The sequence below is a fragment of the Cyrtonyx montezumae genome, unplaced genomic scaffold (assembly GCF_038088225.1).
Source record: "Cyrtonyx montezumae isolate F1298 unplaced genomic scaffold, pur_monq_1.0 scaffold_12, whole genome shotgun sequence".
Lineage (NCBI taxonomy): Eukaryota > Metazoa > Chordata > Aves > Galliformes > Odontophoridae > Cyrtonyx > Cyrtonyx montezumae.
In genome coordinates, this window is record NW_027071848.1 from 630,981 (window position 1) to 645,524 (window position 14,544).

The 14,544-nt window shown below is 41.5% G+C and overlaps 1 protein-coding gene across 1 annotated transcript in view; it reads right to left on the reverse strand.

Annotated features, from left to right (window-relative positions):
- Window positions 1–11,116: 11,116 nt before the first annotated feature.
- GUCY2F (guanylate cyclase 2F, retinal) overlaps window positions 11,117–14,544 on the reverse strand; it is a 45,845-nt gene continuing 42,417 nt past the window's right edge. The window contains exon 18 of the mRNA XM_065730321.1: window positions 11,117–11,322. Within this exon, the coding sequence (XP_065586393.1) occupies window positions 11,184–11,322 (139 nt within the window). The 3' untranslated portion in view covers window positions 11,117–11,183. The remainder of the gene's footprint in view (window positions 11,323–14,544) is intronic.

Here is a 14,544-nt window from a genome sequence, read left to right on the forward strand (position 1 = left end):
GTCTCTCAAAGCCACATCTCCATGGTTCTTGAACACTTCCAGGGATGGTGAGTCTAACACTTCCCTGGACAAGAGCTCCCTGTGGCTATCCCATGGTATACCACTCTCAGCTTTCATCCTTGAAAAATGCCAATAGCTTCTAAAAAAAGCAATAAGACAGCTAGCACATTGTGCAACATGAGGCTGCAGTCAAGCTTGAGGTTCACAATAAGAACATTGATGGTGACTTTCTTTGACACCGGAGATGTCAAAGTAAACGTTGTCAGCATCTTTCTGACCACTGAACATCTCACTCACTGACTTGCAGGGAGCACATAGAAGAGCTGATTTACATATACTTTGCCTGCCCTCTGCTGGTGAATGGCTGCTGATTATTAATTTTTTTTTCACACAGATGCTTTTTTCTGTACATGTACTTGTGAATCTGCATACGTATTGACGCATGGCAAAAATTGCTGTCATCCAAATTGCACCTTCAATCCAAATGCTGCAGATATGAGTAGCAATGGTTGCCGTGGGCTGTCATCAGTCTTTTTTATACTGAAGATTTTCCACTTGACTTAGTGTGTGTTAACATTTAGCACTGTTAAAACATCAGCATGAAAATAACAGAAGTATAGCTAACTTTTTCCTTTCCTTTCCTTTTTCCTTTCCTTTTTCCTTTCCTTTTTCCTTTCCTTTCCTTTCCCTTCCTTTCCCTTCCTTTCCCTTCCTTCCTCCTTCCTTTCCCTTCCTTTCCTTTCCTTTCCTTTCCTTTCCTTTCCTTTCCTTTCCTTTCCTTTCCTTTCCTTTCCTTTCCTTTCCTTTCCTTTCCTTTCCTTTCCTTTCCTTTCCTTTCCTTTCCTCTTCCTTTCCTTTCCTTTCCTTTCCTTTCCTTTCCTTTCCTTTCCTTTCCTTTCCTTTCCTTTCCTTTCCTTTCCTTTCCTTTCCTTTCCTTTCCTTTCCTTTCCTTTCCTTTCCTTTCCTTTCCTTTCCTTTCCTTTCCTTTCCTTTCCTTTCCTTTCCTTCTTTTCGTTCTTTCTTTATAATTCTGCAGGATCTTTTCTTACGGCAAATACATAACAACATAAAAATAACAGCATGGATATGCTTTTTCCTTATGCAATGCCAGTCTGGATGACCAAGGGGGTACAGGGAGGCTTTGGGCTGAAAGAAGAGTTCCCATGAGTGCTGGGAGTAGATATATTCCTGTAGCCTCTGTGTGGGTTTTATTGTCAATTCAGTGAGGGCTGAATGTAATTTTCTTGCTCTTTTCCCCTTGAAGAGGCAAAGAGCTGTGAGATTTGCTTCATGCCTTTCGACACCTGCATATTGGAAATAGGGAATCTCCTGCTGGCATGTTTATTGAGCAAAACCAATAGAGTTCACAGAAGCAATAGTGTCCTACAGAAAGGGAGAATTTAGATGGCAGTAAAGTCATCCTTCCCTGTTGAGGTGGCTGCAGAATCTGCCTCTTATTTTCTCACCAATTTGGCTTTCCTTTGGTTAGGATGATGGAGAGAAGGGAGGATCTGCAATGGGACACTCCTCTAGCAAATGTAAGAGAAGCAGCTCTTGGTACTAAGGTTTCTAGCACCTGAGCATTTGAGGACGAGCACGTTCAACAGAGCAGCTCTTAGGACAGATGTAAATCTGAAGGGCATTGTCTAAATATAATGCTTCCGGCCCTTTAGGATGACCTATTGAAGTGGGAGGGGTAGCAATGGTGACCTCTTAGGCTCTCTTCAAGTTGATGAGATTTGGTTAAGTCTACTGAGACGTGAACCAGAAAAAAAACCTAATCTAAACACTTTCATTTGACTTAGGTTGGATAGTGATAGGAGATGGAGGAAAATAAGAGATATTTAGGGTTAGATGTTAGGAAAATATTCCTTACTCAGATAGTGGTGAGCACAGGCTGCCCAGAGAAACTGTGGATGTCTCATTCCTGGAGATGCTCAAGGCCAGGCTGAATGGAGCCCTGGGCAGCCTGATTTGACTGGTGTCAACAAGCCCACAGTGGTGGGAGTGAAACTGAATGATCTTTAAAATCCATCCCCAAGCCATTCTATGATTCTTTGATTTGACACTCCACATTTCTGGGTGAAGCTGAAATCCATTTGGGAAAACAAGCTTTTTCCATTTGGGAAAACAACCTCCAGCCCTTGAAGTCATTGACATTTGCATGTCCTTTTGTAGACTTTGTTCATGATTTTGTGTTTGCCCTGGATCATGTTTCAAGGCCATGCAGAGAGAGGAGTACACCATGCCACCACACTGACACAACCTAGGCAACATTAATACAGTGTCCATACACTGACTGAGGCAGTACATGTCTGTGTTTTATTAAGCATCACAGTTATTTTTAGAGTTTATTAAGCTCCATCTGAGCCAGTAATCAATTCCTGGGTTCTGGATTCAGCTGTTAAATTGCTACCACTGCTGGTCTCTAGGCCCATCCCAAACAATCTGAGGGTATCTCTATCCTAATGCTTGATCTAGTGATCGACAACGCTGCCTATAGCAGAGCAGTTGGAATTTGATAATCTTTAAAGTCCTTACCAACTCAAGACATTCTATATTACTATTCTATATTTCTATCCTTGGGGGCAGGAATATTTCCACCAGGTATTCTGAGTAGAGGGGAAGAAAACTGACATTTCAGATGTGATGAATGATTTACTGAAGATCTCTCGGACTGTGAAACCTGCTGTCCCTCCACAGCCAAAAGGCTCACCAGCTGAGGAGGTTCTTCACTCACAGAACATTTTCATCTGACCATCTTCTGTATGGACAGCAGTGCCTGAACATGAGACGATGACAGTTCCATTCCACCTAAATAATCACAGAATTGTAGAATCATTAAGGTTGGAAAGACTACTAAATCATCTAGCCCAGCTGTCAAACCATGCCTGTGACCACTCGAGACTCTCGTCACGCAGTGCTACATTTACCCTTTTCAAGATGGTCCCTGCTTTCCATAGCCCTCAAAGCAGCATCCATTTGGTCACTGTGCATACTGAGTCTAGGCTTGAATCCACCATGAGTAACATGTCATAGCTCCTCGTCCCATCTGTGCTGCAGCCCCAGCAGGTGCAATCAAGAGCAGCAACCTCGATGACATCTCTGTGTGAATAAATTTTGTCACTTTACTTGGATAACAACCTGTGATTATTCTCTCTGGAGTTTTCTGAGTTGTGATGGTGCCTGGGGAGCTAGATTTACAGATCTGGTCAGGCAGATGATCACCTCTGCAGGGAGCCCACACAAGTAGGTTAAACAAAAGCTTTATTTCCACACAGTGTTCTTGGGACACAGTGCCAAGATTTCACAGATGGCTCAGAACAAGGACTGGCAAGGAACGCTCTGCTCCTGTGATGCTTTCTCATTACGAACAGCCCTGAGTCACAAACGGGTGCTCAGATCCAAGCCTGAACTTTAAACTTAGAATTGTTAGGGTTAACAAATGTCAGGTTTGTGTTTTAAAGCAGTGATATGTCAGACGAAAGATCAAAGAGTCATAAAATCATTAAGATTGGAAAGGACATCTAAGATCATTTAGTCCAACCATCTACCCACCACCAGTATTGCACTATCACATACAGAGACTGCAGGTACCCACTAAATTAATGAGTAAAGCCCTCTGGTCCCATTACATAAGAAATACTGAATAAATAATGAAATATGGTCTGATTACTAAAGCATTTAATGGTAGCACATCTACTATTAGATGTTATTCTCTGCTATGCATCGTTCGGACAATGCAGTCTTCCTGGTGAGCAAAAAGTTCAAGACTGGAGCTCAAGGCACGCAGTCTGTTTGCTGTCTTCTCTTCCTGCCTACAACTTTCTGACTGCTGTGAAGAAAGGTCAGTTGGTTTCCTGTAGGATTTCAGGATTTTGAAATACTATTTTCAGTTCCAGCTTCTGAACAAAGAAAATAAATAAAGAAGGAAATTGGATGCGGAGGTTGGAGCTGAGACATCTGCCTCCAGGGCTCCTTTGCAGTGGGGCTGGGATCAGAGAGAAGGTCCAACAGATGGGCAGCTGAGGTGTTTGGCAGGCAAACTGTTAGAAACCCAGACCATTTTCCATTTGGAAACTGCAGAACATTCACAACTCAGCCAGTTCTAGCAACAACAAGAAAAACCCTTCAACCTTAATAAATGTTTTCTGTTCAAGACTAACTGGAATTTCATGCACTGAATCGTGATCCTTGTTTGGACATCAGGCCTAAATAGATATAATATATAGTAGTTGGACTTGATGATCATTATGGGACCCTTCCAACTAGGGATATTTTCTGATTCTATGACTCTTTACTTCAGGTTTGGACTTTAGCCCAATATTTACTTTCCTCGAGCTTCTCTACATATATTAATGAAAAATGTTTCAGGCACTTAGCTTTCTGAAACTGAATGCATTTATTTTCAGAGCCTGTTGTACAGGTCTTTGAAAATGCCTGCAGCCTGCACTAACTAATTTGACTCATGGGCTAAGTCAAGACAAAAGAGGGGCTTAATTCAAAGAATCATAGAATTGTAGGGGCTGGAAGGGACCTCCAGAGATCATCTAGTCCAACCCCCTGCCAAAGCAGCTCCCTAGACCAGGTTGCACAGGTAGGCATCCAGGCAGGTCTTGGATGTCTCCAGAGAAGACAACCTCTCCACAACCTCTCTGTGCAGCCTGTTTTAGTGCTCCATCCCTCTTACTGTGAAGAAGTTCCCACACAGATTTGTACAGAACTTCCTCTGCTTTAGTTTGGGGCCATTTCCCCTCGTCCTACCACCACACACTTCTGAGAAAAGTTCAGTCTCGTCCCTTTGCCTCCCATTCCTGAGATACTTAAGGACACGGATCAGGTCCCCCGAGTCTTCTTTTTTCAAGGCTGAACAGACACATGGCTCTCAGTCTTTCCTCGTAAGGGAGGTGTTCCATGCCCTTTATCATCTTTGTAGCCCTCTGCTGGACTCTTCCCAGGAGATCCCTGTCTTCTTTGTACCAGGATGCCCAGAACTGGACACAATACTGCAGGTGAGGCCTCACCAGGGCAGAGTAGAGGGGGAGGATCACCTCCTTTGACCTGTTGGCCATGCTGTTTTTAATGCACACCCAGGATCTCATTGGCCTTCTTGGCCACCAGGGCATACTGCTGTCTCCATGGCCAAGTTGTCTTCAAGCAGGACACCCATGTCGCTCTCCTCAGAGCTCCTGTCCAGCAGCTCATCCCCCAGCCGGTACCGGTGCATGCGGTTAATCCTCCCTAGGTACAAGACTCTACACTTGCCCTTGTTAAACTTCATCTTGTTCCACTCTGCCCATCTCTCCAGCCTGTCTAGGTCTCGCTGAATGGTAGCACAGCTTTCCGACATGTCTGCCATTCCTCCTAGTTTTGTATCATCAGCAAACTTGCTGAAGATGAGCTCTATCCCCTCATTGAGATCACTGATGAAGATGCTGAACATGACCGGACCCAGCACCGAGCCCTGAGAAACACCACTAGGTACAGATCTCCAACTGGACTCTGTGCCACCTATCACAAACTCTGAGCTCTGCCAGTCAGCCAGTTCTCAGCCCACCTCATCGTCCACTCATCTATTCCACACTTCCTCAGCTTTGTTGTAAGTATGCTGTGGGAGAACAGTGGCAAATGCCTTGCTGAAATCAGGGTAGGCTATATCCACTGCTCTCTCCCCATCCACCCAGCCAGTAATCAGAATCACAGAAGGCCACCAGGTTGGTCGAGCATGACCTCCCCCTGGTGAACCCAGGCTGACTACTCCTGATAACTTTCTTCTCTTCCAACTGCCTGGAGATGGCATCCAGAACAAACTGTTCCAACACCTTTCCAGGGACAGAGGTGAGGCTGACTGGCTTGTAGTTCCCTGGATCCTCCTTCTTGCCCCTTTTGAGGACAGAAGTGACATTGGAAATCATCCAGTCTTCAGGCACCTCTCCCATTCTTCAGGACCTCTCAAAGATGATAGAGAGTGGTTCAGCCATCACCTCTGCCATCTCCCTCAGCACACGTGGATGCATTCTGTCAGGGCCCATGGATTCACATACACTGATGCTGTATAAACATTCTCAGACCATCTCCTCCTTTACTGAAGGGGAGCTTTCCATTCCCCAGATCCTCTCACTTACTCCCATGCTCCAGGAGTCCTGAGAGGGAGTTCCCACAGAGAAGACAGAAGCAAGGAAGGTGTTCAGTCTCTCCGCCTTCTCGTCATCCCCCATTACCAGAACATCATTTAGTAGGGGATCCACATTTTCCCTTGTCTTCCTTTATAGTTGACATACGTAAAAAATCTTTCTTATTATCCTTTATCTCCTTATCTAGATCCAATTCCAGGTTGTCTTTGGCCTTCCTCATCACATCCCTGCAGGCCCTGATGACATTCCTGTATTCTTCCCAAGTGGTCAGACTCTTTTTCCACACTTCATGAACCTTTCTCTTCCTTTTGAGCTTATGCATGAGCTCCTTGACCATCCACACAGGTCTCCTGACACCCTTGCCCAATTTTTTATTCACAGGGACACACTGATCATGAACTTGGAGTATGTGAATATGGAAAAGGATGATGAATGAAAATCTGAGCTGTAAAAGTAACGAGTAACAGAGGAAAAGATGTTTCTTCCATAGGACCTCAAAGTGAGTATGGAGAATCAGAGTCCCCCTGCCTTCACCCACCTACACTTTTATTTACATGATTATTTTTAACATGGATGAGGCCAGTTGTGAGAGTCATGGTAGAACTTCATGGCGTGATTGAAGGGAAATACAAGGATGTTGGAGAACTGGACTAGGTGACCTTAAAGGGTCCCTTCCAACTCAGATAATTCTATGATTCTATGATTGTATGTGTGTCTACAGAGGTAAGAAATCCTTAGCTCAACTTCACCTGTGATGCCCATGGACTTTTATCCAGTTGGTATCTTCTGCTACTGAGCATGAGTAGGTGGAAGAGGGGGCTTTAATGCTACTCCTGCACATATAACCTTGCAAAATTAGAAGGGGGAAGGTTGACCTGATGAACCCCATGCACTCAAAAAGGGAAAATACATTGCTGGTGTGAGGACAGAAGGTTGCAGAGGAAGGAAGGCTCCTGATGCAGTGACCCTGCTGTCCCTGACCTCACCACTGAAGGGCAAATCCCTATAATGCCAAGGTAAATAACCAGAGAGTCAGAGAAGGCGGATGTTGTTGCATGAGTATGTCAGAGACAGCATAGTTTCATGAGTTCAAAGAGGGGTATAATACAGAAGTGCTCTCAGCCCTACCCCTGCCTTCACCCACATCCCAGGGTAGAATCCTGTTATTTTCCAATGAGAAATGTACTGCAGGGAATGGTAAGACTCCATACATGGGTCAGCATCCTCTAGCATGAGAAACTTTCCTAGATCATAGAATCATGGAATCAATCACAGAATCATAAAATCACAGAATCATAGAGTGACTGAGCTGGAAGTGATCTCAAGTACCATCTAGTTCCAACTCCTTGCTGTGGGCTGGTTGACATCCAACCAATCACATCCAGCCACATCCAGCCTGGCCTTGAGAACCTCCAGGGATGGAGCACCCACAGTTCTCTGGACAGCCGTGCCAGTGTCTTACAAACCTCATAATGCAGAATGTCTCCCTAATACCTAATCTAAATCTGCTCTCTCCTTGTAGCTCTTCTGTCATTCATCCACGCCCTTCTGAATATCACCTCTACTACCCCACTACATTGCTGCTGGTTTGGGTGTTTTGAGACTTTGTCAGGGTCTGTCTGTAAATTATTGAGTAATTGAGAGAATATGTGGAGTTCTCTATATGGATTTATCAGCAGTGAGTGTTGAGAAGTAATCTGAAAAAGACACAGATAAAAAGCAGAACAAGACTTACAAGTAGTGGGATTGATCTCTTAGGATCTTTATTGTCATTTGAATTTAATTCACTGTTAGAAATAATGCAGATCCTGTAGGAAATATAAACTATTGTTGGACAGTTTGAATTGGACAGAAGTGCGCCTCCTACAGCTGTCAGCAGATTTGTATGATTAAGTTAAAATATATCCTATAACATCAGCAGTAAAGCCTCCTGCAGTCACTGGTTGATAATGTTGTGTTGCCTCACTGTCCAAGAAATCAACCGAGTGATCACAATCATTTGAGATGCTGGCTGCAGAGCTAGAAATCTTACATTTGCTTCTTCCAGCAAATATCTTCCTCTCACAATATCCAAACACGATTTGAGGAGCAAAATAACAAGAAAAAAGTGTGATAGAATGATTACAATTAATATAGTTTGAAATCTCATGCATAAACCTAAACCTGTCTGAACAGAACAATGCCAGGAAAATATAAATACATTTTATAGCCTTCTAACAGCAGAGGTTATCACACTTTGGGATGAGTCCTTGGCCTCTTCCTGTTGGAATTAAGAGTTAAAAAAACACCACTGGCTTCAAAGTGAATTCAGAATTATCTTGGGATTACTCAAGTCGTCAGTGATCAGAACTTTGCTTTTCTGCTCCCTTTTCCCACAGATAGACTGTTTTATTTATTTATTTATTTATTAATAAATCCAAAGAATGCTGTTTATTTTTGAAGACAACAGACTGAAGAAAGAATTCAAAAACCGTGTGCAGAAGGGGAGATTGAAATCGTGTTGTACAAATGCTCTTCAGCTAGAAAATTTCAGCTACGGAGTATTTTCTTTAAAATATATCTTTTTGCAATAAAAAAAGCACACACTTAAAAGATTATTTTTAGTGAGTAAGTATGAAATTAAAATCAGGATACCAGGATACCCCAAAATTGGAACATATATACATATCCATGTGTATGTGTAAATATTTGAAGGTGGATATATATACACTGTAGTCAACTGAAGAGTTGTTTTATAGCTGTTATTGAGTTGTTGGCTTTTTTTCCTGTTATTTATAATCTTCAACTTAATACATATCAGAAATAGAAGGTTTTTCTCCTGCCTGCTCTGTTACATTACCATATAAATGGATTAATGAGAAGTCATTCAGGAAGGATGATGGCATATTCCTGCAGCTGCCAGATATCTTGAGTCTCTGACTGCACTTTACAGAGCTATACCTACGTGGTTTTCCTTTCAGAGAATGTCTTGGGTTGGAAAGAACCTCAAAGATCATCTAGTTCCAACCCCCCACAATGGGCAGGGTTCCCACCCATTTTGTCATGTTTCTGTGGGTGTTTCTCTTCGTCTGGAGGCCAGACTTGAATACAGGCAAGTTCAATGATCCAACTCCTATCCAGGAGAAAATGCCATGTCAAAAGAAAAGGTAGAGAGGGTCATCAGCCTTGCTTAGAAAACGTGCATTTCTACCTGTGACATCGGAGAAGCATCTTCAGACAAGAGGAAATTTGCTGTAAGCCACAACACTATGTAACAGAACAGCTCTGATGAATGTTTTTAACATGGGAAAATTATGAAAAATATGCAAAAGCTGATTTTAAATTCAGATTTGCACAGAGCAACACAGATGATATACTTCCTTGGAAGTATGTACTGAGGTATACTGAGAGAGAACTGCTCAACATGTTATTCCTGGATGAATTTTTGACTGGATGGGCAAGTACAGTGCAGAAGGTGAAAGCTCACCTCAGTCCTGCTGGACAACTCAAGTGCCCTATCAGTTCTTTGACAGCTGTCTTCCAAGTGCCAGCTTCTCCCATCTGGAATACCAGCTTTCATCCAAAACAGCCAACAGTTACTACCAGAAGGATGACGCCACAGGGTACAATCTGTATTTTGAAGAGCATGAATAAAGTTTCCTCCCATTTTCACTTGTAGTTATAGCATGAACAACTTTGACAATGCATGTGTTATACTTTCTATGGTGGATTAGCTGCTCTTACAATAACTTAACTTTGTATGTCTGTCTTTCTTTCTTTCATAAATATATCTTCAATAACCTAAGAGAGCCATTTAACTGGTAGAAGTCCTGGATTTTCTGCTGAGAAGGGTTTAACTCAGGCTTGAGGAAGGTCTTGGTGTTTTCAGTAAGCACTTTCTGATGGCAATATTGATTAAATTACCACATCTGCAGTTCTTTGCAACCTGGCAGGAGAGACATTAACAATTCACAGAAGCTTGTTAGAAACCAGATACTGAGAGAGAGTTAAAAAATGGACAGAGAAGTGGCCAACAACAAAAGTACTTGACACAGATGAAGAGTACTCTGTGAGCAGTGCCTACAGGCCAAGAGCTGGCCCTTGGCAAAAAGCTGCTTTTGCTCACTAATGACTTACTTTGAAAACCAGTAGCTTTGAAACTACTTAGAGAATGGGGAGGAAAAGGACTGTGATGCTTCAGGCTCTTTTATTGATTAAATGATGGACTTTTCCTTGACTCAGCCTCATTTTTTCAGGTAAGAAGATTCATGTCTCGTTATCACTCAGCTAAAGGAATACATAATGTCATTCTCTGCATCTCAGTTTTCCAATACCTTGACATTCTCTCTTCATCTTCCTCTGGGATGATGAGAATAAAATGTTTCAGGTACTGTACATAGGTGTGTGTATAAAACAAGAAAAAGAAAGTCTTCCAGTTTAGGTCCAGAATTGAAAAGATGTCATATGTTGACATTTTGATCAGAATCACTTTTTGGCATTTGAAAACAAATATTGATTCATACCGAACTGCTTAGTTTCAAAACTGTCATTTCACTTTGAATCACATATAACATTACAACAGCATTTGCTACTGAAATGTCAATTTATAAGAAAATGTTTCAGCTTAAATTGACATACAGCAACCAAAATATTTGGATTCAAAATTTGTCCTTGCGTGGGAAGAAAAGATCCTTTTCTGTTGTGAAAAACACTTCCCTGTGAATTGTACTCATCTTCATGATACTGGAGTTTCCTACAACAACAAATCTATTTACTGCAAAGTGTTTAGCCTCTTCTATAGTTTCTGACTGACTGGAGTACTGATGAAGGAGTGGTACTACCCACCACCATGACTCTCTTTCCAAAATTGCACGAATGAAATCATGATGAACCACGGCCCAGTTTCAATGAAAAACGATGGTCAGGTTCGTCCACCTGCAAAAGTTATGAGGGTGTAGCAATTCTACTTCCCTTATCTGAAAGGGAATTAAATAGAAGGTGTGGGTTTTTCTGCTGGGATTGACTTCAAAGTAACCGTCCCGGTCTTCTTAGTTCTTCATTGTGCTCTTCTTAGATTTCTTCCTCTTCAATACTTATCTCAGCCTCTTTTATGCTCCCCATTTCTTCAAAGGTTGTTTTTGTCAGTGCCCTCTTTGTGTTCCTCAGGACAAATTTAAGTTTCCTGGTCAACATGCCTGACCAGTTGTGGCTGTAAAACAGAAGACAGGAGGAGTCAGCAGCCGTGCTCACTGAAGAGTAGAATTTCATTTTACATCCTTTTGCATCAGACCAAGCAGAAACACTGGATTTTCTCAAAGCCATCTGGAAGCATCAAGCAGGGAGGATTTTTGGTACAGAACTACATAGATGTTATGGTCTCAGTAGACCACAAATGCACTGTAGGAGTAGCATGGGTCCACTTCATAAAGATAAATATCATTTCCAAAAAATACCAAAGAGATCAGCTGCTCACGAAGGATATTTCTAACTGTACATCACAAGCCTGAGAAATCCTTCGTCTGCTAACAGTAGAGATGCCTTATTAATCGGATGGCTGACACAGGAAATGTGAACTCCCAGATGCTCTGATAGCCCCACAGTCCCACCATGTCTGACACAGGAGGCATAGTGACACAGAAAGAGCTGACAGGCACTGAGTTATTGTTATATAGTGGGAGTTTCAAAGCCAAATCAAATATTAGGAACTTGTAAAAGACCAGAAGCTGAGCTTTAGTTAGTTCTCAACTCTGTCTATGACTTGTCCTACATCAAGCATCACATGAAATCAAATTCACTCCGTACAGTAAAAGAAAATTTTCATTTTGTAAGCTGAAAAGAACCAAATTTTAACACATTTAAGTATCAGTTATCATTATATGTTAAAAAGAATCATTTGAGAAATTTTTTGTACATACACAGATATGTAAGGTTTCAAACCGCAGACATCACTGTTGTGAACGATGAACAAGCAATTACTTTAGAAGAAAAATGTAGAAAGCAGGGATCTCAAGATTATTAGAAAAAGGGGCTTTGAAAAGAGAGGAATAGGATGGTATCAGGTCCAAAAAGTATTCGCATTAATGACCAATTAACAGTAAAATATTGTTGCATTATAACAATATATACAGGATATACAGAACGTACAGAAATACTGATAACACTGGAACCAGAACAGTATTGATCACTCTGAAACCCTCTAATGCTTTTGTGTAATCACTTAAGGGAGTTGTGTTTTGTTGTTTGATCTACGGTTCTGCAGAAGATCTTTGAAGGTCCGATTACCTGCCTCTGAGGACAGGCTATTCAATTTGGAAGTAATAAAACAGACAGAACTGGCCTCAAGTTGCTCCAGGGGAAGTTGAGGTTGGATACTGAGAAAAATTTCTTCTCAGAGTGTTCAGACATTGGAACAGGCTGCTGAGGGAGGTGGTGGAATCACTATCCTTGGAAATATTCAAGAACAGTGGAGATGCAGCACTTGGTTTAGTGGACGTGGTAGTGATGGGCTGATGGTTGGACTAGATGATCTTAGTGGTCTTTTTCAGTCTTAACAATTCTATGATTCTATATTGTGGTCTCTTCACTCTCACACTTGGTGGGAGGCCAAGGATGGCCAAGTTTGAGAGAACAGTGAAGAAATATGAAGTCATAACCCTGAATGTTAAGAAACTGCAAACGTATCAAGTTATGTGATTTAGAATTCACCCAACAGTTCACTTATCCAACATTTTGAGAAAGAACTAATGACTTTGTAAAAAACAATCAGAACTCTTGTGCAACCACTAAGGAGACAAGGAAAAGAAATTTCCTTGGGGTTTTATTTTAAGCCTTCCTGGTGCTAGTCAGAGATTTTCCTTTTACTATGTTGCTGGGAGATGCCTCTGCATACCAAGAGAGAAGAAGTAACTGATGCAGAACAGCAGATGGAAGAGAAGAAAGATGTGATTGAAGAGAAATCAATAGGAGTGAGTGTTTTGTTTCAGAAATTCTGTTTTTAATATTTAGAGAGATCATGCAGGCAAAATCATCTAAGATTATTCCAACAGTGGGGCTGAAGGACAAATAGTAAGCTGTAATTTTACTGGGCTTCCATGTAAAAGCAGGTTTCACTTTCAAGTACAGAGTCAATCTATCAAACACTCTGTGCTGACTCAGCTTTCAGACCTCAGATTCAAATCTTAACTTCTAGTCAACCACACCTTACTAGTTTATGGTTTGTCCATCAAGAAGCAGCTACAGTATTTTTCCAAATGCAAAAGGATCTTGAGAGATCTATTGTTACTGAGCAGAGTTCATGGATGAAGACATCAAAACAGGGAGAAGCTAAAAAAAATAAGTAACCATACACTATATTATACACCACATAACTTCTAATTTCTAACAAAATCATCCTAACTACACATGTACTTCTCTTCCCAATTGTTAGCAGAACTATGAATAACAGAGCTGCTTTTATGAGGTGTGTTAAATGAAAGCAACAGGCCATGTGGGCTCTTCCAGGCTTGAATTCCAGCTTCATCTGAGTTTACCATAGGCTGGGCTTATCCTGGCACAGTGCACATTGTCATCAAACAGATCAATAATACACTGCAAGTAGATGCAGTAGTACCATATGTCTTACAGGAATGATAGGGAAAACAGGTCATAAATTTGCTAGGAGATCATCCAACAAGGCTACTACTGTTTCTAGACAACTCTGGTGCAGTTCTTGGCACTTTTTGAATGAGATACTTAAAAAGAATAATACATAATTTTGACCAAAAAATAAGGCAAAACTAAAACCAGCATTGTGCAGACGAATGACACACAAGCAGACACTAAACAGCAGAGCTACGTGAGGACTGTCCTACAGCTACTACCTCAGATCTAGGCCTTTTTGCCAAGTTGTTTTGCAGCTTTCCTCCTTTTGAACTCTGCAATTTCTTCCGTGGGTAACCCATGAGCTTTACACCTGCAGTGAACATGTAGGCCATTAGAGAAAGAACCAGTTCAGTTTTATCTGCAATAGAGAACAGACCATACTGGTGACTTTATGAAAGTGTAAGTGTCTTCTAGTTTGAAAAGAGGAAACAAATTCTGAGTCTTCAGCTTGACTTACTGCAAAGAGTGAGATTAGCAAATTTAATTTTAACTATCCTGAAGTTGCTGAGACAGGCATATTTTGTAATCCCTATAGCCAGGCACTTCCAGACTGCTCTAGACACATTCTAGACACTTCTCTCAGGATGAGATGAATGACTTTGTTGATTGAGGAGCTAAAATTAGATTTCTACTAGATGACTGCATCCTGAATCTTTTAGACAACACAAACCCTGTGATAATTATTCTTTTAATTCTCTGATCCTCCTTTAGTTCATCAAAAGGAAGAACAGAATCAAACTTCTACGAAGATCTTATGGTCTGGTTTTTGGGTGGTCCTCTGTGGAGTCAG